This window comes from Eutrigla gurnardus (assembly GCF_963514095.1).
Source record: "Eutrigla gurnardus genome assembly, chromosome: 7".
NCBI lineage: Eukaryota > Metazoa > Chordata > Actinopteri > Perciformes > Triglidae > Eutrigla > Eutrigla gurnardus.
In genome coordinates, this window is record NC_139921.1 from 9,770,687 (window position 1) to 9,796,083 (window position 25,397).

A 25,397-nucleotide genomic window follows, 5' to 3' on the forward strand; every position below is an offset into this window, starting at 1 on the left:
TGGCTTCACTTTTCAGAACCGGAGGTTGCCGCCGGTTTATCTTTATTTCATTGTTATTTTATAACGGTATCATTCAGAACTCATGTGCTGTAACAAAAAACATGTTCTCCATTAAATCAATTTCATGAATAGGATCAACCGATAGTTTGAAAAAATACACGTTTTTGTTCTCTAACAAAGATGAACACCCTACCAGCATCTGCCACAACATTGCTGCTGAGATCCAGTGTTTGTAAAGTGGTGTTGTAGCGTAGCAGGTCCCCGAGCTGCAGGGCATCCTGGTAGCTGTTCAGCAGGTTGTTGGTGAGGTGGAGCTCTCGCAAAGCCGTGTTTGACTTCAGTGCACCGACTACAAGCAGCAACAAAAGAAAAGATTAGCAGCAGCATCCATGATTTACATTACTCCATAAAAGTACAATTATTCCCCTAAAATGTTTGAATTAATTTGAAAGCTTCAAGACATATACTAGCAAACACGGAGCGTGACTTTAAGATTTGTGTAATTATTTGATTTATGAATACTAAATCAACTTTGTCAGTGCTTTTCCATTTAGAAAATCAATATTCAAGGAAGGTTCAAAATGTAAACAAGTGGTAGGAAGCAAGTAAGCTCTGGATGTCTTAGTATGAAATGCAACAAATGTCCACCACTTGGTCAAAGTACGACACTCTAGGTTCCTCACTAGCAGCCGAGAAATCCAGCCTTCTTTTCTTTTCACAAATTCAGAGGATCTGACTGATGGATGCTTCACAGTCCAACTTATCCTAAGATTCAGTGTGCACCGGCGATGATTGGATTTTAATCAACATCGCAACTGCGAGCGGATCGGCAGCAGGAGATGCGGAAGAAATACACTCTCCCAGCCTGAAATTTATCATGCAGCATATCCTCCATCATAATATAAAATAAAAAGAATAAAACAGGATCGCTGACTCCATTTTAATCAGATAACAGTTACCTCTCCTATACCTTTTCTTGTCAACCATAGCTGGTTCCTAGGTGACGGAACCGGCAACAGTGATGCAAACAAGAAAGCCTCGAACAGACAGTCTCATTTTGGAGACCTCTTTGTTTTCCCTCTACGTTCTTCAAAGGACCTGGTCAACGTAGACTGCAAAGACTATATCGTCTGAAGGATTCGGATTGCAACACATCCGCTGACCTGAATGGGTTTACTTTGGAGCGTCTCAGATGCTAAAGTTTGCCTCAGTGCATCAGTATCAGATGGTAGGTTAAATATGTGCCTTAACCATTAGGGCATCACGATGCCATGCTAAATACAATTTATGTGTTTATTTTTGGTACGAGTCAGAAACATGGCCCAATTATGAGAATATTACAATATATTATTAAAACACTAAAATCTACGTGATCTAAATCTAGAAGGATAAGGGATAAGGGATTTTTGAAAGTCATTGGGAGCTGAGTATCCTGACTTCTAAGCTTCTTCCATTAATTTGAAATAACACACACAACAGCAGACATTGGCGGGAAGCCAGTTGGGGATCAAGTCCTTGTCACAGGGAAAACGTGAAGCTCCCGCATGTCACACACAGCGATTGAAGCTCCTCGCTGGAAGGTAAAATGACTGGAGGCATATGGCCGTCTGTAACCTCAGAACAACAGAGAAACCAGCAGTGATAAGGAGTATGGAGATTTGCTGCTCTAAAATTGGATTCATATAGATTGTTTTAAATTCATCTTAGATATGATCCATCGTGCCAGTGTGTCCTCTGAGTGCCAAACATGGGGGCCTCCAGGTTGAAACGGGGAGAGACTGATAGATGGGGAGTGAACTTGAGCATGAAAACGAGAGCACAGCAGGACTTACCACCGACTGCAATTACTGCGGTAAAGATCAAGTGGCACTCCTTCACCATTCTAACATGAATAAGCCATTGTTGACGCCAGAGGTGTCCTTATAAAACACCTGTTAACTTCCAAGGCCTTCTCTTCAAAGTGTCATTGTGTACTTTTCTTTTTTTGTACTTCATCACATTTTGTGCTTTGGAGAGTTATCTTGTATTATTTATTTATTTGTGTAACGTGTACTGTACTGTGGTACACATGTGTCCGTGTTGCCTGGGCCCTCGCTGCCCTCGCATCCAGATCGATGCCGCAGATTTGATCAAGCCTGTTGGGCTGCATGTGGAATGCCAACATTGTCATCAGGCACAGTGGGAACCAAATGGTGGAATCGGTGGGATTGATCCGGTCAAGTCCACCGCGAGCGCCCAATCCCGCAATCAGAGGCCCCACCGATCGAAGGCAATGATCCTCAGCCAGGACCCCCCGCCGTGAGGGGGAGACGGAGGAGGGTGGCGGCAGGCTCGGTTAAAGCAGAGAGGACGGGGTGGAATGAGAGATGAGCGCAGGAGGAGGACGGCTGTTGGGAGACCCTAAAATATCAAAGAGATCCAGGAAATGGCTGAAAATGTTGGAGGAACAAGTTGCTGTCGGGAAAGAGTGGACAGCATACTGCGTCCATTTGGTTCTTTCTCTGCCGCCAGCTGAGAAGGGATGAGAGGCTGTGGACAGTGATTTAGTTTTTTGTCCCAACAAAGAGTCAATGATTGTTTGACAACTGATATCCTGTCATTAAAATAGTGTGATTTTATTTGATTATCTATTATAAATGACTTTTTGATGCAGCAACATCATCCCTCTCTAGCTCAGCACCTGAAGCTTATTATTAACTTCCCCTGCTTCACTTGAATGTCCATATTTGTGTGTGTGTGTGTGTGTGTGTGTGTGTGTGTGTGTGTGTGTCCATTCATGTACAGCACTCAACCCCCCTCAGAGTGCGCTGTTCACCCGTGGTGAGTGTATTTATATGTATGTATACTCATCCAGTAATTGTGTGTGTGTGTGTGTGTGTCGCCTTCTCCATCGCCACGGTTACTGTTCAGAGATTAAAACAGCAATCAATCACTGAAGGTCAGGGAGGACAGACCTGGCTGAAGTCACTGTGCTTTGTTGCTTTCTGTTTATTTCATTATACACAAACAATGAAAGTGTTTGCTTAAAAGTGAGTGGAGTGTTTGATATGTGTGTAGAGATCAAATTTACAATGAAAAAAGAATGTATATCTAAGTTGTTCTATTTAAATTTTTCAAGAGATTAGACCAACGTGTATGGTGAATAATTGTGTCCTGGCGTCCACAGTTTGTATAGATGTGTGCAGCAGTGTGTAAAGTGACAGGGAAGAGATTAGGCCTGTAATCCAGGTCCAGACCTGCAGAGAGGGTCACAGGTCAAAATCTGGTCCTGCTGGCCACAGGACACACCCACCCCCACACGCACACACACACACACACACACACACACACACACACACACACACACACACACACACATTTACCAGTTCATACGGGCACAAATGAATTTGTACTCACAGTCCTCACTTGCATTATGAAAAATATTTAACCAACTCACAAACAAGGGAATATTTGCAGCTGAAGATGAAGATTGTTTCGTGTGGGAAAACTGCTTGTGTGTGGGTGTGTGTGTGTGTGTCTGTGTCATACCCAGTGTGTACAGTGGCACGCCGCTGAGCTGGGCATTGTGAAGGTGCAACACTGTGAGCCGGCTGGTCAGCAGAGCTTTGGATAGAGACTGGACCGGGTAGTCAATAATGGACACATTACAAATGTCCAGTCTGCACAGACGCACGCTCTGAAACAGACACACAGTGAAGACAGACAAATGCACAAAGAAACAGTTCAAACGTGTCATCTGCCATAAAGTAGAGACAAAAACAATGTGTGGTGGAAGAAAGAACTTCACTATAACCCTAACCCTGTCAAAAGAGCCCAGCATGTCCTCCCTGACATCACACAATGAGAAGAAACCAGTAGGCGGAGCAAAACAGAGTGAATACTGTAGCTTGATGTTGAGGGTTGGTTTGGGGATACATGGGTTTTGGAATAGTGGAGGTAGCTGAAAGAGGTTTGGGGGATGTATAAGTAGATTTGGTGGGCTTAGGAGTGTAGAACCAAGTGACTAAAGGTCAAATTGTGACATCTTCAATTTCTTTGTTTGTGTCCACCCAATGAAGCCAATAATTACTAATTCCTTTGTTAATTTCTGAGAAATGTGTCAAATTGAGTGAGAAATTTGGTGAAATTCACCCGACACCTCTGGATGATGTTATGAACTCAGACAGGAGTTTGGTTTCCCGGCATATCTCGGACTTCACAACATGTAAAAAGCAGCAATAGTGATTATTTCAGAAAAAGCGGAGAGTTGGGATGATTGAAACGCGAGCAGCTGAAAAAAATCAGGTGGATACGTAACACTTTCACAGCGTTAAACCGGAAAAGCTGTTTTCAATCATCAATCAAGCGGTCCTTTTTTTTAATGAAACATTGTGTTTAGTATTTCATGTGTCATTGTCATGATCATATAACAGAAGTACTTTAACGTCTTCTGAAGAAGGTAGTCAGATTTAACTGCCAGGAGTCGCTGTCGGGGCGATTGAAACACTCATTTCATATTTAGAGGCTGATATTTTCCACATTAAAACATGCAGAAACTTTTTTTGTATAATTTGACAGAACCATCTGTAAATGATACTGTAAATCTCCAGGGCCCGGTTTCCCGAAGCCTTCTTAAAGCCTTCTTAACGCTACGTCATTCGTAACCCCTACTAACATTTCGCGTGTTTCCCGAAACGTTCTTTGAATCTCTTTCGTACGTCATACGTTGGTAAGAGTGGTCTGGAGCACTCTTAGAGCCTTCTTAGCTCTACCGTAGTGATGTTTCAGCTCCTGACGCTAGTCGCCGCCACTGTACGGTAATCCAGAATTCCCCGCTGCGCATGGAACTGCACATTGCCAGTGTTGTGTTTCACCAGTGGTTTTAAGTCATTCATGAAGAAAATAAAAATAAAATGTGCATGCATTTCATCACAAGGCTAAGCTTTACCTCAACCTCAGAAGTAGTTGAACCAAAGACGTCGCCGTCTCGGAGCCGTTGGTATACATAATTCATAAGGATCAAGTTCAATCCCATGGATATATTGACCGACGCGGCTATATTGCATAAGTTTCGACTACAACGGCAACAAATACGCATGTAATTAAGGATGTAATTGGCTCAATCTCCTCCGCTGTTTCTATATTTATTATATCTCTTTTAAAATCAGTATAGGCTATGGTAGTAAGTTTGACCTAAATAAATGTTTAGGCCTAGAAGGATTTCTAGCAATGTTTTATTCGCAAACACTGCAATAGCCTACATTTTATAATATAGTGCTGTCATGCACCTGCGCATAAAATGGAAAATCGATCTCCGAGCAATCTATTTCAGCACTTTCTTACTGGACAGCGGCGTGTACGTACGACGTAAGGAGTGTTTCTTAAGAAGACTCCTAAGAGACCGTTCGGGAACCACGACTATAGAGGTAAACAACTTTGATAAGTCATAACGTAGGAGTCTTCGTAGCGCACTAAGAGTGGACGTTATCGGGAAACCGGGCCCAGAATGTTTCAGGAAATGTCAGGACGGAAAAGTTGCTGGTAAATTTCTGCCCGGATATAATCTGTTTATCTCCAGATTTTTTGTTTGTTCTAAACCTGAACTGAAGAGGTTAGCGTAGATGCTGCAGCCACATCTGTTATATCAGAAATGGAGAGTTTTCTTCATTTAAAGAAAAGGAAAATGTTTTTTTGCTCTTCTTCCAACTTCTTTTGATTGACAGATGATTAATGCAATCACCTGCCACATATTTTTCAGTTTCCAATGAGGCTCTGCATAACAAACCATCTGGTGGGTGAGGTGAGTGTGATACAGTTCAGATAAATATTCAACATAAAAAAGCTCAGAGACACGGAGCAGCTTGTCACTGAAAGGAGAATAGTGCTGGTCTACCTTAAATGTCAGCCCACCTTAATTTTTTTCTTTTTTTTTAAACTTTATCCCTGAGCCAGTTGCTAATGTTGGGGCTAACTGCTACACTCACAGCTGTAACTCCAGCTCTCTCCTGAAGTGCTGGAGCTTCTGACTTCATACCTTAAAATAATCAATGTGTGTTAACACGTCAATTTTGACAGTCCTAATATGTATACAGATAGTTGGGTATAGATAGTTTAGTTTTGGTTCTTTAGACCTAAGTGTTACCCCCCATAGATGATTGATGATTTCATCAATCGTCTAATATAATATAAACTCACAGACAGCACTCTGAGCTGCTTTCCGAAAGCATCTTGCCAATTTGACAAACCAAATGTCAGTTCTGTACAATCGAAGGACTGATGTGAAAACTGTTTAAAAGTAAAGTTTCTTTCACAAACGAGAGAGAGAGAGAGAGAGAGAGAGAGAGAGAGAGAGAGAGAGAGAGAGAGAGAGAGAGAGAGAGCCCTTACTTTTTTTTTTTTTGCCAAAATAATCTTAATTGGATGTCATGCTCAAAGTCCTTGCATTGTGTTCTCTCATCCTGTCCAAGTCAGTCGGCGGTAACATTTGAACCAGTTGTTTCTCCCCCCACAGCTAATCAGTTATGCCTGCTAATGTTATCTGTGATGCTGCAGTGTGTCAGTGTTTTGATGTGTTTATGCTCCTGTTCGCAGTGGGAGAACTTCTCACCCTGTTTGCTCTGCCCTGCATCTCCAAACCATGTAATGTGCAACAAACTCACTTTCTAGGATGTACATTATCCCCCGGAGAAAGCCTACAAGAAAAGATTACTATTCCAGCGTGTCAGCCAACCTGCTTTATCAAATGAGCGAGGGCCCTCCAACACAATGTTCCCATACTGCTGTTGTCAGAAATGTCAAGATGGGTTGTAGATTCATAGTATAAAATCATATCCAGCAAGGACGATGCACCCTGGAAGAGAAGAAAATAGTGAAGGAGAAAAAAATAAGACAGCAAGGCCCCAAATTTGACAGGAATGTTATGAAGTTCTTTTGAAAGGAAAAAAATCGCCTCTAATCTGATACAGGGGGAGGCCTGAATATGAAACTGTATTGGAAAGAGCGAAGATGAGGAAAATAAGTTTTGCTCATAAAACTCACATTTTCTTCCAGTTGGGCTGCCTGCAGATTGATGAAATCAAAGTGCAGCGATTTCAGAACGACTTCCAGAGCTTCACAGGAGCGGTGGTCTAATCGCTCACCTTGATAGAGGCAAGCAATCAAACGGAAGATAATTGGGAGGCTGTTTGCTAACACGCAAAATTGCACGGCTGTAAATGCACGTTATCCTTTTTTCTGAAATGAACATTTCAGCAAAAATCACGCCAAAACAATTTCCTTTATAGGCAAAGTTGATCCATGTGTGTGTGTGCGTGTGTTTTCTTTTAATAAAGTTCTGAGACATAACGAGAAACAGAGAAACAGAAATAATGACAGCACCAGTAAGAAGAGAATGATGCAGTTCGTCATGATTGAACTTCTGAAATTTGAATGCTCCAGTGTTTATTGATTACTGGCTACCTGCAGAACACTGTAATCAATGAAATAATACTTTCATATTGCAACTGAACTTCCAAAACCTCAAGATGATGGCTGATAACTTTGCCTACAAAGTCACATTCATTATGGATAAACTATTCTTCTTAAACCACTTTATGTATGTTTACCTAAAACAAGACATTTGGGCTATTTTGCTTAATTAACAGCTTTGTTCAGACAAGTGGAAAGAAAACATCAAAAATACACATTCATATGTTCTACATTGGCTATTTGATTTTGCCTACATTCACCAAAAATGAGTCTTAGACAATACCGCATTCGCATATTTACACAAAACATTTCAGAAAATGTTTAATACAAAAAGAATAATTGTCTTAATGCAAGTATTCACCTGGAGAGGTTTCATGGTGTTATCCATTACAGTCACAGGGGGCTGGAGCCGATCCCAGCTGTCATTGGGCGAAGGCAGGGTACACCCTGGACAGGACGCCAGTCTATCGCAGGGCCATTACTCATCATTTTATCCTATTTACTTGTAGTTTTACTCTATTTGATGCAACTTTATCCTTCAAAATATGTGAATAATTCTTATTGATTATATTATTGGATAATATCATAAACCAACAAACACATCTGCCTGATTCTTTTCTATTGTTTTTATCCTCTGTCCTACCTGCATTTTCTATTTGTAGTTGCATTTCTCTATTATTATTTAACATGATACATTATATTCATGTGTATTTATGCATTATTATATGTTTTATAAACAAAAATGTAACTATGCATGATTGTATCATTGATTTGTTCTTTTACTTTAGTCTATAGTGCACAATACCATTTGGTTTTATTTCATTTATTTAATGATTTATGAACCGCCACTGCATTTTTAACAATGGGGTTTTATCAAAAGTGTTTTTAAATGCGCTTTTTAATGCATTTTATAACTATCCGGCACTCATGCAATACACCACAGGGCTTTTAAGTTCACCATGGGTTTTATAGCTATATGGATTAAATGTTGAATGTATGTTTTGTATTCATGTCTGTCCTTTTCTCCACCTTTTTACTTTTTTATATTACCTTAGATTTTAGTTCATATATCAGTTTTACCTTTTATTCATGATTTTACTATTATCATTTTATTTTCATTTATTATTATTATTTGCATTATTAGTATTTTTCTTTTAAACACTAAATCATATTGAGTTTAGCCCCACTATGAAGCACTTATAAGGTGGACCTGTTGGTGGACCCTTTAGGACTGCTGTGAACCCAAACAAGTTTGCAATTTCAACTTCCCCCAATCCTCTAACAAACTTGTTTTAATGACTTTACTCCAAGGGCAGCAAGCCAGTGCAACAAAACCCACCAGAGACCTTGAATTCAAACCCTATATATGTAAGGAATGTATGGGTATGTCTATTTGGTCAGTAAGTGACTTTCTTTTGGTTTGGTTTGTCCTGTAAACTAAATAATCATTGACATCTGTTCGCTATAAGTGCTGCTAAGGTAAGCTCCTGGATTTGTTACATGCCCAAACATGGTTACATGATGTTACATCACTAAATATTTACATTTTATTTTCCAAATAAAACACAAAAATTGTATTTTTGAGTTGCAGGTTTTCCTTGCTGAACTGAAAACATACTGAGATTAATCAAATCTGAGGTACGCACCAAAGCTTGATTTTGTGTAAGTTAAATATTATATTTGTCCTATTTATTTAACCCAGAGACCATAAGAACTAGGTCGTAGTCATTGTGACAACATGGTTGTGGACTATGGTTTTGAAACCTCAAGTTTGGTATTTTGGCCAGTGAAGGAAGTGACCATATTTGGACTAGCAGCCCTCAGCAGTGTTTCTGCATCTGGCTTCTGGTGTGAAATGAGTTTCTGCAATTCAAGGTAAACTTTACAGCTAAAAGGTTAAAGTAATCTAAGTAGCTAATTGCATTGGTAGCGTGGCTGTGGACAAGTTCTGTTATTTTGACTTTTACTCATCACTTCTAATCTGAACAGCGTTACTTTAACTTTGATCCACCAATCCTGCTATTTTGAAGTAATTCTTGTGTTTGAGGAGAGATTATCAAGGGTCATAATTGCCAATTTGGAATGTGATTTCTGCCATTTGTTTGCCCCATATCTAAATAATCTTATGTGTGATGTGTGTAGCATTTAAGGAATTATTGTTAAAATTTAGTATCTGACATCTGAGTAATCTGATTACTCTTGCTGATCAAGAGTCACACTCCAAATCAACAGTGACTGATCAAACAAATCCATGTGACTTTTAGCCCCCCCCCCCCTCTCTCTCCTGGGTTAATTCTTATCTCCACAGCCAAGAAGGGAGGAATGATAATTACTATCATAATTATTTCCAAAATTATTATTTTTTTTACAATAATCACTTAACTGAGCGATGGCAGAGGGCGTGTTGGGTGGAAGGGAGAGCCATCTGAAATCCCATTTTTCTAATCCACCCTGCGTCGGGAAGATAATAAGGCAGCGACACCCGCAGTCAGATGTCATCAGTGCGTGACGACAGTGACGCCCATCATGGCATCACACACAACTTTCCACTGCTGCTGTATGCAGATGTGTCTGCTGCTGTGTGTCGCCTATACTTCTGAGACCTTCACAGCAAGGACATGCTGTCCACTTGTACAGGAGACGATGTCGGATCTGAGCCGTGATTAGATTTAGTTTAATGTAATTAGAATATCATTCAGTTTAGTTTCCAGATTGGAACTAAGATTAGGTTCAGTTTATGTAAGAGTCACAAATAATATTTAGGGGTTAGGATTTGGGTCCAGGGTTAAATTTAGTGTAAACACTGTAATCAAATCACGTTTAAGAGTAGAGTCTGGATTTGAACTAGGATTAGGTTTGATTTGAAGTAAAGGCTGCTATCAAATGTATTAAAAGATTATGATATAGGTCTACGGGCAAAATTTAAATCACAAAATTCAAATTTAGTTTAGAATTAGAATTTAGGTTAACATTTGTAATTGAACTACAATTAGGTTCAAGTTTAATGTTACTGAATCAGTCAAATTTATCTTAAAATTAGAGTATGTATAGGGTTAAAAATTCAGATTAGGATTAAGATTAAGGGTTACAAATTAACTGGGATTTGATTTGGTTCAGTGAAACTACACGTTGATGCTTCAAACTATGCCACTTCATGTTCCACTCTTGCATCACTTCATCACGTGTCAGTGACGGCGTGTCAACGTACCCTCGTTACATGCATAGTGTGTTTTCAAAATAAACCTCCATCTTCACAGGGAGTTCGGTTTAGACAATAAAACCAATTAGTTAGGTTTAGGAAAAGAGGGTGGTTGATGTCAACTTAACTAACAAATCACAAGACTATCAACACTAGTGACCCACCTTACTAAACCTGACCTCACATTTCACGTTACTAACGACTCACGTGACAAAATGTTTACTTCTAGTTTCACAGGGGACAGCAGTCTCCTGGGTTAAAGTCCTGTGTTTGTTTGACACGTCTCTTTATACTATGTCTGCTTATCTACCCAAAAGGCAGCGGGTGATGCGTCACATCCTAAGGCTCATATGCTAAATGAGTGTCAGTGTCAGACGCAAAGGAGCCCTGACCAAGCTGCAGTATTGGATGTTTGGCAGTGAGCTATAATTATACATAATTAAATACCAGATCATGAACTGATTCAGGTTTCAGTTTGTACTGATATGAGATTATGGCCAGAATAAACATCAGGTTTACAATTTACAATCAAACAGTTTGACAGATTCTGTTGATGTTATTTTCTGACTAGTGGTTTGCCGTATTCTGGGTTGTTATATATCATATAATCACAACAGCATACATTTCCCAGAAATTCTTGAAAATGATAAACTGCATCAGGAAGGAGAAGATTTAGCTGACCCCATGGCCTCACTATGGCAGGTTTTCAATGCAAGTTCTGCATAGGGTTAATGATAAACACATGAAAATAAATAAATAAAATTGTATATTTTTGATATATATAAACTATAAAGAATTTGATCATTCGTCAGAGTTTTGTTCTTTGTGCAAAAGAAATTCCCACAAATCTGTTGCTACATATTACTTTTATTTTCTATAATTACACGTTGATTGAATATGCAAAAGAATACAAAATCATTCAGTGTATCATGAATGTCACATAAAGTCCTCAATCACATTTAATAATGATGGAGTGAGGCGTTCAGCTTACCTTTGAGATCCAGACATTTCACACTGCCACCTACACACACACCCTGCTGAGAGAGACAGAAAGAGGGCTAGAAGCAGGAGGTGTGAGGGAGAGGCGTTAACACACACACACGCGCGCACACACACACACACACACACACACACACACACACACACACACACACACACACACACACACACACACACACACACACACACACACACATATTTGGCAACAGCAGTGCACCATCCACCCTCCCCAGTCTCTTTCCGCACGGCCTCTTCATCCATGCCACACAGTACCGGTTTTGATCAGGGAGGCTTATTGGACGCCAGAGCATAAATTATGAATTTCACACAGTTTACCGCCGCCGTTGATGGTGACACGGCGTCCTAATTAACCAGTGTATAATAATTAGAAACAGCTGGTCATCAGTTGATGTGTTCATTTGCCAGAGCCAGCGTTCCACATACATCTAATTTGACTGCATCAATCACCGGAGGTGGCAGATTTGTGCGGATGGTGGAAAACACTGATTCTTTTTTTTCCTTCTACTGACAAGCAAAACAGAGAAAGAGATATAGATGACAGTAAAATTAAATTGTCTGACATGGAAGGACTGTGAGGAGGGTTGAGCTAATATATGAAACTGATTTAAAAAACAAACAAAAAACAAAAAAAAAACAATATAAGGATATAAAATGAAATTGTGTGACATGGAATGACTGTGAGGAGGGTTGAGCTCATATATGAAGCTGATTTAAAAAAAATACAATATGAGGATGCTTCACCTGATGGAGCTTCCTCTCAAGCAAAAAGTTATTTACGTGGATAATTTCACCAGTCTGGATTCAAATGAAGACTGTTGCCTGATGATCGAATGGTTTTTTCCGAATAATTCTTTATTTTATTCTTGAAATTATCACGAGGTGGAAACATCAATTATAGGCCGATCACAACCACCAGGGGGCCCCAAAAGTGAGCAAATTAAAACGATGAAGTCTCTGTGGTTTCCCCTGTACATTTGTATTTTTCACATGAAAAACTAAACATATTGTTAAGGTTTTAATGTGTTTTATTTGTTTATTGGAGAATGTCATTTAACACATTTTATACATTACAACGCACATTTTTAAGATGTTAAAGAAGTGTTTTGAAAGATTAAAATATGAAGTGTTTACTTTAAAGTCCCAGTGAAACAGATGTGAGTGTCTTTATCTTCTGTACTGTGAGGATTTCACAGTGAAAAGATTAGAGTCGTACAGTTAGGAGACATAAAATTCTTTGTATTTGATTGGACTGTTAGAAAGTGGGCAAGCTTAGAATGTAGCACGATACACATGTGGCTCCAAACACACTGAACTTGTAGCTAAAAGTTGCACATTGACTGAGCTTACGTAAGCACATGTCACAATTTGTTTTACAGGAAAAAAATGAAAAGAAAAGGAAGATTGGATTTTGATATAAAAACACGAAGAAATCAAACTCTAACTCTGAGGGATAATAATGATAAAAGTTGTAAGAGAGATTCTTGTGTTTGTTTTTGTCACATTTCTGTGCATCAATCAGGATTCAGCAACATTTACATCCAAAGGTCGACCAAATCAGATCAAACCACACCACAAAGATGAAGCTGAGTTTGTGCATGGTTTCTTTTCAAAATAAACTTCCATCTTCACAGGAAGTTGTGTTTGGGCCACGAAACCACTTTATGTTAAACTTCACTCACGAGATAAGATTCATGGTACCAAACTCGACTAAACGTTGACTTTTCTTTCACATGGAACACAAACACCAGTCACATTTCTGCATTTGCTCAGTTGGAAAAAAGGCGTCGTCATATATTGCTGTGCACCAATCAGGATTTGGCGACATTTAAATCAAAAGGCTGCAGTCAGTCAAATTTTGCTCAAACCAAGCCCACACTGAGTTGCTGAGATTTAAACTCTTCATAAATAATAACAAATATTTGTTTAAATGTGTTGCTCATTTGGACATGCATGTTTGTTTCGTGAATGAAAGTTTCCAGGGGCTTTAATTTCTAATATATGCTGTTTTATTGCTATAAGCTGCCATTGTCACTTCTTAATATTAACTGTTGGACAGTCATTTACACCGCTTTTCTTGTTGTTTTATCAATAAAAAGTGAATGGGGTGCAAAATTCTGCTCCGGGCCCCAAAAGCCCTGTCCACCTTCCCGTCAGTCAAACCCCGTCTCTTCTTCCCCACTCTGACTTATCTTGGCTGCCTTGCTGAAATGCCGCCTCCTTATTTGTGAGCGGCGCCTTGTTTCCTCTCCTAGCTAAATATGATTCATTGTTCAAAGGGACACGAGGAGTACAAAAGGACTTGGAAGGCTTTCCTCGCTCGGCTCTCGTGCTGCAGAGAGGAGGAGAGCAAGCCGGGAGACAAAAAGACGGCGGCCATAATGTGCTCCTGTTGAAAGAATTAGACAGATCAATGGGACATAAATTGCACTGTTTATGTATACAAGAGGCTGGTGTGTAATTGGGAGAGGTGGTTGAATTTCCCCCCGTAATCATCTTAACTGAGACACACACACTCGTGTGTCTATGAACATACACACAATGGAACGGAGGGAAAATCTGTGTATCTGAGTGCGTGTGCACATCTTTGATTCAAATATGATTTATCTGATTTCAAAAATAAAACAAATTACAACGATCCGTAGGTCTGTTTGACATCTTTATCATATATTTTTATTAAATCTGCATGATTTTTAAAATACATTATATTATTTAACTAAAAAAGAACAAAACATGGTGATAATCTTGAATCTAATCACGAGTGACTTGATAAATCTGTAGCTCTATCACGATAGATAAGTAAAAATGACAAATGATTACAAATCGTGTAATAAAAAAAATACACACGTTGCCATTTTTTAAAATGTATTTATCATTTATTTATGCAGGGACTCATGATTACCTTACTGAAAAGTTTGATTGTTTTTCACTAAAATGGATGTTCACCAAAAACATGATGCAAATAAAATATCTGTAAGGTAAAGCGATTTCAGTATGTTTTTGAGCCACACTAACAGTTGGAAGCATATTGTGATGATTATCAGGATACTATACTATCAGGATATTATTTCAGGATCTTGACATGAAATTGTCATTTTATCGTCCCACGACTAATTGCACCTACTTTTGGCTCCTTGTTTGATTCATCACAAACATGTCATTGCAGTGATGAAAGATGTTACTATGACGCGACTTAATGGCATTCGGATTCCTCAGGAAAGCAACGTGCCTCAGAGGGCTGTTTCTTTTCTTCATCTTCAGCGGTTTCAGCACCACTCGTGTCTTTTTTAAGAATCCTGTTTTTCCAAACTTGTCAATGGTGAGTGTTGCTGGGCACACATCACCAAGGGGTCTCTCTCTCTCTCTCTCTCTCTCTCTGTAAAACCAGTGTGTTCAGAGCATTTCGCAAACGGCCTCAAACCGGTTCGCTTCAGAGCTTCGAAAAGTTGGAAAAATGTCCAGCTGAAGTCGAGGCATGTTTTGGGGGTCCAGCTTGCTCGGTTCATCTCTTTCACTGACTTTGTGTGCACGGCTCTCACCTTTTTTTTTTATCTATTTTTGTTTAGTGTGTCGCAACAGCAAGAAGAGAAAAAAAAAGAAAAAGAAAAAAGTGTCACCGTTTGCTGGCGTCCTGCTATAGCGACTGCTTGTGAAACCGCTTTGTTTGTGGCACCCAGCCAATGAACGACGCTCAGCAAGAATGTGAGGCAACTGGCTGGCTACCCATATCACACTCCCAAACGCACACACACACACACACACACATACACAGGAAGAGAGAGAGAAACACACACACACACACACACACACACACATAGAAAGACAGAGAAACACACACACACAGACACACGCGCGCTTCCTCCTCCTCACAAGAAATACAGTGGCGGCTGTTTTTCATCTTAATGAATTTCTGAACTTGTTCGTTCCCTCTCCGCTCGCCGCTGCCTCGTGGTGAAAGACGGAAACCGAAGGTGCCGGCTGCCAAATCAATTGATGTGTCAGGAGGGAGAGAGGACAAAATGGAGTGATAAAAAGAAAAGCGTTCCCTCCCTCTCTCTCTCTCTCTCTCTCACACACACACACACACACAGGCAGCAGGAAAAGACAGAGAGAGGCGGGATCTGGTTTCCAAAGTTGACTTCCACAGAAGTCTTCTCTGGTGCATTCACTAGATTCTTCACTCAACCGTCCAGAGCTGCTCTGCCTCTCCAGGTGGCTTTGTATTAAAAACTGTTTGAGTGCACCTTTTTTTCCCCCTCGGCCCATTTAATTAACTGACAAAAAATATATACATATAAATAAATATACATCGTATGTATTTTTAACGTGTATTTTCAGACCTCTTAGGGGTTAAAAAAAAATCACCCCACATTTTCCTTTCAGCATCTTTTCCGCAATAAAGGATAAATTATTTAAAATAACACGACCTTTTATCTCACACCCTTTGAAGGCGGCAAATTAAAAATGTAAATTGGGGGCTAATTAATATGCAAATGTATTCGTTCGCTGTTAACAATTAGCAATTAAAGCTGCAGTGTCTAGAAAGAGCACAGACAAAATTAGTAACTTCATTTATCATTTGAAAAAAAGAGAGAGAGAGAGATCTAAAAATGTACATAAAATTCTAATTGACTTTCACAGCATTTCCCGCTGTCGCCGCCTTTGTTCGTCCGCGCCGCTTTTTGAAATACATGATAGCGTGCCTTTAGTGACTTAATTCATGCCACTTTGTGTAAAATATACTGTCCCCTTAAATGGCTGATGTCAAAAATAATGTACACATTCAAGGCTGAGTGCCGAGCACTTGGTTGAAAGGGTGTGTGTGTGTGTGTGAATGCCTGATCTCTGTGTTGTACTTTTAACTCTCTGCTGAATTGTAGATTTCGCTGTGTGATTCTATCAGCGTTGAGATTGGAGGGGAGCAGAGAGGAAAACAGGCAACACAGGAATTCGACAGGAACGTTTTTTATATCATCGTTAAAATTAAAGAGTCAATATGACAACAAGCTATCCACCGATATAAATGAATACTATTTGAATCCAGTGCATCTTTCCTGCCTTTCAGTCTTCTGATTTGCTCGTCGGCACAGACATTTGATCTGATTCATTGTTGTGTCCGTCTTTAAGATACGATAAATTAGAATCAGACTGAAAACGGAAACCTAAGTGCTGACACAGCAACACAATAATGAATAAATGTTTAAAAAAGACATGTATCTTATTCCACCTATCCTTCTAACAATAATAAAATATATAAGTAAGCTGCATAGTCCAGGCAAGAAAGACGGGTTAGTTATACAGACAGGTATATTACACAGGACACCCTGTCATTTTGAAATATATAATTGTGATTATTTTCATTGATATTGTAATTGTAATATGGTTTGTGATTTTAACCCTAAAGGAACGGCGGTGACACAGTTTTCACAAACAGTTTAAATATCCGGTAACGTTCCTTCTACAGCTTTACCCTCCACTTTAACTCATGAAGTCCCTGAGGGACACCTACTGAACATACTGGTGCAGTCATGTGACTCCAAGGGAATATGTGTGCCCATGACATCACCTGCAAAATGGCTGCCTGCCTGCACACCACATTTGTCAGAATGAGCTAGTTTGAAAAAGGTAGGTCTCAACCCTTTTAATAATCGAACAAATGTATATACATTCATGAAAATATCATTGTGACAGATATGTCACGTTGAGCTTTTAACCTTATCACACACAGAAAAGCCGATGTGATGTCTTTGTCAAAATGAAGACAAAATAGCAATGAGCCGCTCAATTAATGTAACTGATTCAATCATTTTCAACTCATATATTTTCTGTCAAATTCAAAGCACATTTCAACAACATAAAAATAATGCAGACTTATTCAATTATTAATAAATTGTACTTCCTCTTAAGGAAAAATGGGTCTGTGTTCTTATGGGTTGAAGGGTATGATTGTTTTTAATCATCATTATTCTCATTTTCACTGAAAACGATGTTTTACACCTTAATTCTGTGTTATATGATGTTATGAGATCTTTAATCTAAAATGGCACTTTGACACACATCGCCTTCTACAAATATTGCGACTCCTCAACAATGACATGTGACATCAGTCTCACGTCATTTCACGTGTGCAACATTCTTTCACATTTGATTCAGTATAGAATAATAAAAAAACATTGTCAGTAGTTTGCATGTCCAATTGGTGATCTTCTCAAAGGCTTGCATCACAAATTGATCAGCCGACCTTTATGAACAGTTAAAACTTTTTCACACCCTTTTTTCCTTCTCGACCTCCTTTTTCTCAAGCCTCTTTTTCCATGAAGGACGTACCAAAATATTCAATTATTTGATCGTGAAATCCTGCTCATTTGGGATAGATAGCATTTACAAGTATTATCTCGGACATCCAGAGGTGCAGATCAGATGTCAGGATTGGGGTGGACACAAAAGTGATTTTTTTCATACCATGTCATCATATACCTTTGTATCATCCAAAAAAGTACTGCACAGGGAATCATTAATTTGAATGGCCAACAAGATTTTAGACCAGCTTTGGAATATTTGACACAAGTCACAACAGACAGCAAACTTGAACATGCTATCTGTCAAATCAGCATAGTGCCATATTTATTCATTGATTATGACAGTAAAACCGGTCAGTGATTTTGGATGAGGGATGGATTTGAATTGCGACCTTTAGAAAAGTAGCCATCTGCGGTAATATTTCATAGTTTTCCCACTGTGTGCTTTTGATGTGGCGCTGTCATCAATATTCTGAGCTGTATTGGATGTTAGGTCTAAAGCCTTATCTTGGAATTATTTTTATACACCACTTTGTTTTTGCGTCCTGTCCAGAGTGTACCCTGCCTTCGCCCAATGACAGCTGGGATCGGCTCCAGCCCCCCCGCGACCCTGAATACAGGATAAGCGGTAGACGATGGATGGATGAATGGCACTTTGTTTTTGAGTTTGAGAATTCCAAAACTTTAGAAACACTTGAGCAAAAACCCCTGCAAATACTCAAAGCTAATTTGTAATATAGCCTATGTCTAACTATAAAAAAAACCCATAACAAACGATCAAAAAAACGACATGACATTTGACCGTCAAAGCAAAGGCTCTGGGTTTGGGTGACAGACATTAGCAGGCTTCACACACGGAATGCAGGTTTATTCCTAATCAGAAGTCGATCGTTGCCTGAGCCACAGTCAATAGAACAAGACACTAAATAACACACACACACACAATGTCAAGGAGGTATGTATTAGGTAATACAAGTAAGACGGACAAACCATGTAACAAATCAGAGAGCTGGATTAGGCCTCAACAAGTAACGACTAACAGGTTTTCATTGAAGACCAGATCTACTCTTGCTCTCATTCAAAGATCTGTGACAGAAACAAGTTATCTTACAAAATGGTAGGTAGCACGAATGTCCAGTGTGTCCAGAATGTCATGGTGCATATAGGCCAGGTGTGTGAGCCTCTCAGTTGAAAGTGATATGGCCGACATAACACTCATATTATAATAATACAGACAGTAGCCACCAGCACTCAAGCAATGGTGGCTCTGCTAGGGTTATTATTTATTTGTTCATATTCTATCAATACATTAGGGGGACATTTCGTGCATTTTTGAATATTGGTAGGGAGGGATCTATATCACAATAATATAATAATATGTATAATATGTATACATATACTATAATGAGCTGTATGTCCTCATGATTGACTTGGTTGACAGCCAAGCCAACTTCCATTTTCAAATTTGTGTGTTGGAGCTAGAATTTAAACTCACCCCCAAATTCAAAGAAAAATGAAAACGAACATATGAAGACTAAACTCTGCCCGTCTGCATCGTAAATCTGTCGGGCTCCATTCCCAGTTGCTATTAGTCACCTAACTATGTTGAGGACCATGTAGAGGAATATACAGAGGGCTATATGAAGAGGACTGTATAGAGGACTCTATAGATCAATATATTGAACTCATCTGTAAAATGGAACGGCAACTACAAACAATTCCAACGTGAGCAAATCCCACAACATTTACATCAGGTTTTCTCATGAATCAGCCTGTAAACCTTCCTTATGTGTCGACTTGCACCGACTGCTCTTTCTAAGCCTTTGGCCGTTTTGGCGACGGAGCGTCTCCCCTGTGTGAACCCTCAGCGAGTCCAGGCCTGTAATATTATCCTACTTACAAAAGCCCTCATATTACTTGTGCAACCACCCGACCATGCAAATTCAATTCAGCCTAATAGTGCACCACCAATAGTGCATCACACATGCCATTCAGTTTAACTGCAACGGCTCCGAATTCAATTAGAGGCAGAGAATGTAAAATAGACGAGTTTTTTTCTGTTTCTGCATGCTGTTTCCCAGACGGCATTAGAGCAGAGCTGTGTTAAACTACAATGGAAAGGCTGCGGAGTCAGTGTGTTTTAAATAAAGCATGTTGTGGGGCTGCCTGTGTGTGTGTGCGTGCGTAGGCCTTCTGAATGACAGACTGGAGTGTGTTAGCAGCGGGTCCCGTGGTGATCCTCATCCCGACCTACTCTCTTTTTTTCTTCTTCTGTGTGATCGCCATGGCTGACGCTGTACGCCATTTCAAATGTGCCACTAACCGCCCCGTTATCGCTGCCTCGGCCTGTAATGAGAGGAGCGACATATGTCCGGTCCCCCTGCTGTTTTCCTGATAAGTGCTCGCATTCAGACGCATGCAGGAGCATTCCTCCTCCTCCTCCTTCTCCTCTCTGTGCTTTTATTTTTGAATGCAAAACCTGCTAACAGCCACCGAGAAAAAAATAAAAAAGTCAGGCACTTACTTAGTGACATTTACCTCGCTGCCGACTCTTCCACCGTGAGGGAGGGGGAGGGGCGGCGGCACAATAACAATCAGCATGCATTTCATTTAAAAGAAAAAAATGTTCCCTTTAGAATTACGCAGGCAGAGGGAGATATAGCTTCCTGTGTGTGTGTGTGTGTGTGTGTGTGTGTGTGTGTGTGTGGAGCTATAACAGTTGTGCTGGCAGACTTCCGCAGTGCAACATTAATGCTAATCAAAAGAGCTGAGAAAGCAGCGGTGGTGGCAGATTTTCTCTTGTCTTTTCATTTCTGGACCCCCCCCCCCACACACACACACACACACACACACACACATACACACACACACACACACAGACACACTACCCCCTCCCTCCCAAGGGATTTATCCCAGCAAAATAACATTTCTGGGAATTGAATCTGACCCCATGAATTTAGTATAGGCACGTTGTCATGTAAGGCCGTTTTCTTTCCCCTCAGCCGTGGGAGAAATAATGAAAGTTAAGTTGCGGTAATTGATTTCTCTTCAGTCCACTCAACTGAATAATCTGCAAGGGAAACAACCACTAAGCCATTCATTAGAAGATTTGCCAACATGCAACTAATTCCGAGCTTATTCTCCAAACATCATAGCACGAATGCAAACTCCTGCTTGATTTACAATCCTTTTGTGTTTGGAAAATACTTCACTTAAAACCTCGAAACAACAGTATTCTCTCTCTGTAAACGAAAATAAATTCATCGATGAATCAGCCCGAGCACAAGGGGGAGGAATCGACAGTTTACATTTGCACAAAACTGATGTGTGTAATTCTAAGTTGAAGAGTTCACTGTGACATTGCAAAATAACGTGTCACTAGTATAATTAATTTCTATTAAAAAACATTTGGTCGGGATTTTATGAAAATAAGGAGATACCCCTTAAAAATAGGTACAACGTTTTCGATATGAATTAATCAAATGAAAACAGAGACTGTCACATAACTAAAAGTTTGATATCCACTGATGGATGGCTGGATAAATAGATAAATGACATATATAGATAAATGATAGATATATAGATAAATGTTAGTGTCTCTTTGTAGTTTTTCGTCTTTCTCTGCAGTCATTTTGTGTCTCTTTGTAACTGTTTTGTGTATCTCTGTCTTGATTCTGTGTCTCTTTGTAGTCATTTTGTGTCTCGTGATAGTCATTTTGAATCTTTTTGTAACTGTTTTGTGTATCTCTGTAGTCTCTATGTGTCTCTTTGTAGTCATTTGGATTCTCTTCCTGATGGGTACGTGCCTCTTTGAGTGATATTTTGAAGGTGAAGGCCTCACATCTTGTCTGTGGCCGGCAGGCCCGTTCAGTAATCCGGCCACGGCTTGATCAGCTCAATTACCTTTCTGTTCGCAGAGTGAACCAAACACAAACACAGAACGGAGGGGCTTACAGTGAAATCACAGACTTTAAGCATGGAGGCCTTAGACCCCGCTGGCTCCTATTATTGTTTACCACTCCTATGAAGATGTCACCGACAGCAATACTGCTTTATCCACTTACAACATTTCAAAGGAGCGCAAAGGGGCCCAAGGGTGCAATAAAAAAAAAGCTTTAAATAGTCTTCATCGCTGGTCCTCGGGGGAATCGCCCCTCGCCTGAAAAGACCTCATTTAATAAATTTGCTCTTTAGGCGTTCCTCTTTTCGTTTTGCTTCATCTTATTATGGATTCATTTGCATGCAACCCTTTTGGTCTAAATATTGCCCCTCTTAGCTAATACTTAACCATACATATTTAACTCCTTCAGGAGGACCACCTACATTAGATTCCGACGCATCTGCGTTCATTAGCACCTCGGAAATAATACGGCGCATGTATGCTTAATGTAAGCACTGCTAAGTCTCTAATTTTCCACAAATAATTCCCCTTGATCTCAAATAAAATTATGCAAAGGGGGGTAGAGAGCCACACGCTTTAACATGGCTGGTCCAAGTAAAGTAAGTATGTACATAAAATGAATTATAAATGGCATACTGTGTGTTTCAAGTGTGGCTAAAAGAGAATAAGTGAGTTTATTTTATTGGAAGATAATATGTGTGTGTATAAGATAAGCTTGTGCTTGAGTGTGTATGCACGTGCGATTGTAGTATATGTGCACACATTTATAAAGCTTGTAAGCAATAGCGATGCACGTTAGTAAGCAACAGCAGATATGTATTTGTTGGTGAAGCATGTAACACTAACCCAGACATTACAGAGTCACGAGATGATCCACGTAGTCCAGTGGTAGTCAACACATTTAACAGATAGCAGGCATAGACGACGCCGGTGTTTGGGTTCAGCAAGTGACCACGTTAACTGGTGACTCAGCCGAATGTGTCCGTGGTTGCTCGTAGTGACGGCAGCTGTTTAAAACACCAAGAGAACATGTCTAGTTGAAATACATGTATTCATAATTAACGGCAACCATTTACTGTAGTTACTATGAGCAGCCACGGACACATTCAGCTGAAAGTGACCAGTTACATCACTGGTTAAAGCGTAAACGTTGCTCTGGAAAGGTTGTGATCCTGTCCGATTCTGCAGAACTTGAGAATTTTGAAATATCAATTCTGATGACCGAACATGTAACAATCAGACATTTAGATGCCGATAACTGTATGTTTAAAGCTACTGACTCGGATGGCTGAGATAAAAAATACCACTTCTGTTGCCAACATGCACTCATATAGTTTATATCGACATACTGTATAGACGTCGGCTATAAAAGGGTCTACAGACCAAGATTCTAGCTATAGGCTACATCTGCAAATATAGGTATATTATATCTTGAGAGAAAAAGTCATAAAGACAATAAGAATAATTTTTTTTGTAGAACATTCTATGACACTATGTCTATAATTCATTATAAACATACATATATGTTAAAGCGGCAGAATGGCAGCCAGCAACCTTACTGCCTCTGGCGTGTGAAGTTGTTAACAAAGTTAGTTTCTATAATTCAAGTTCAAAATTACAGCTAAGTGTTAAAGTAATCTTAGTAGATAATAGCATTGGTAGCAAAGCATCCCCAGCTTGATGGTCTATTTGACTCTTAATGGACCATCATTTACTAAATGAACATCATGCTGTATTGAAGAAGACTTGAAACTAGCGATTGAGACCATAAACTAAATGTGAATGTAAACATAGTGAGGCAATAAATCAAGTGAGAAGTAGGGCAGTAAGTAGTAGCCTAACCGTAGGTTGCAGTCGAATAGTCAAAAAATAAGGTCCTAACTCCTATTCCTTGACCTCTGGGGCAAACGTCACAGGGTTAAGGAAAGGCGATAGGAGAACTCAAAAGGATTTAGGAAAAGACGGCCGCGGTGCTCAGAGAATCTGACCGGACTTTCACTAAGCTACGTCATTATAACACGGCTGCTGATGATTGACAGCTGATGATCGGCACCAGCGATTGATGAAACTACAAAAATGGACTACAAAAAACGCGTCGTCCACTTCTCCCCATGTTGTTGGTTTTATAAAAAGCTGGTTCACTGACCGGCTTCAGTTCCAGCAGCTCCTCCTTCCTGTTTGACCGTTTGCTGTATTTACATTTCATTTGTGGTTTTAGTTTAGTTTTTGTCAAATTTGTAACATGATTGCAATAAATAAAAATACAACTAAATTATCACTACTCATTATCACTGTCCACATGCTATATGTCTGCATGAAAGTAATTGTTAAAGATGCAAACGCACATATTGTTTGTGTTCATGAACGGCCGAGGTGTGCGGCACTTTAAATGTTGCTCTCGCAAAGAATTGTGGGTCGGCGTAATCTCCTTTCCTTTCGTATAGGAAGGTCCGTTGCAGCCTATGCTAAAGGAGATCTGAAAAGAAGCATTGGAGCTCCTTTCCTTTGCATTTAGAGAATTCAAATGGCTCTTATCATGGCGGCCACTTGTTTACTTCCGGGCCACTTCTTCAGTTAGGAACCTTCCAAAGCAAAATAGACTATTCGACCGCAGCCATTGTTTTCCTATGGTATAGCGCCTGGCATAGTTCGAATTACGGGGGAGCTAAGCCTGAAAAGGACACAAGCTCCCCTGAAAGCCTCCCATGAGACCTTTAGGGGGAGCTTTAAAAATTGTCCACTTTTAAGTTATATTTTATTTTCCGTATTTAAAGGTTACAAAAAAATAATACTATAAATACATAAATATTTTGTTTATTCACGAATTCCATTCCATTTCCCAAACATCTATCTCCACACAATTCTGTGTTTCTTCCTACTGTGGCCATCCATGCGTGGCGGCGTATTTTAGATTTACGTAGCCACCTGAACTCATAATTCAACGGGCCGGCCACGGGCCGGAGATCACTTTGTTTGGTTTCATAGCGTGCTTGCTTTTTGTGGTTGTAAGCCGCACTTTCGGCCCTAAATCAGTTTACCATTTTTGTTATTGCAATCGACAGACAAAGATGAAACGTGAGGAAAGTGAAGGGAGAGTAGCAGAGCGACAGAGGGAGAGAGAGGGAGCTGCAAGCCGCAGACAGCTGTTTTTTTTGCTGTGGTTATGATGCACGTTCCCGTTAAGTCCCTGAGGGTTTAGGGTTGTCCCACTGTCACATCGTCAGGCACACGAAGGCTCGCTCCTGGACTTTCCGAGCATCGATGCTGACTTAGGAAATGTGAGCATAGCTAGCATTGCGATGTTAAACACGGGGTTACCAGGGGAAGCCCGGCAGAGTTAACATGTCATGCCCTTACCAACACTTTTAGATAACATGTTTTGTGTCATCAATGTAAAGTGACATGCCAAGTGCTGTCCCATTTGTATTTCTACAATTGTAGACCCTCACAGCCTCTCACACTCAACCATCTACCAGGTAGTCTAGATAAGAGGTAGTCAATGCTTGGGATCAACACCCGGAGGAAGGAAACTTTA

The 25,397-nt window shown here is 39.9% G+C and overlaps 1 protein-coding gene across 2 annotated transcripts in view; it reads right to left on the reverse strand.

Annotated features, from left to right (window-relative positions):
• LOC311016393 (protein phosphatase 1 regulatory subunit 37) overlaps nt 1–25,397 on the reverse strand; it is a 94,116-nt gene that overhangs the window by 51,172 nt on the left and 17,547 nt on the right. For both annotated transcript variants that reach the window (XM_084014052.1, XM_084014051.1), the window contains 5 exons: nt 11,637–11,682; nt 7,018–7,118; nt 6,710–6,829; nt 3,529–3,676; nt 194–349 (listed from right to left, as the gene is read on the reverse strand). In XM_084014052.1, the coding sequence (XP_083870178.1) occupies nt 194–349; nt 3,529–3,676; nt 6,710–6,829; nt 7,018–7,118; nt 11,637–11,682 (571 nt within the window). The remainder of the gene's footprint in view (nt 1–193; nt 350–3,528; nt 3,677–6,709; nt 6,830–7,017; nt 7,119–11,636; nt 11,683–25,397) is intronic.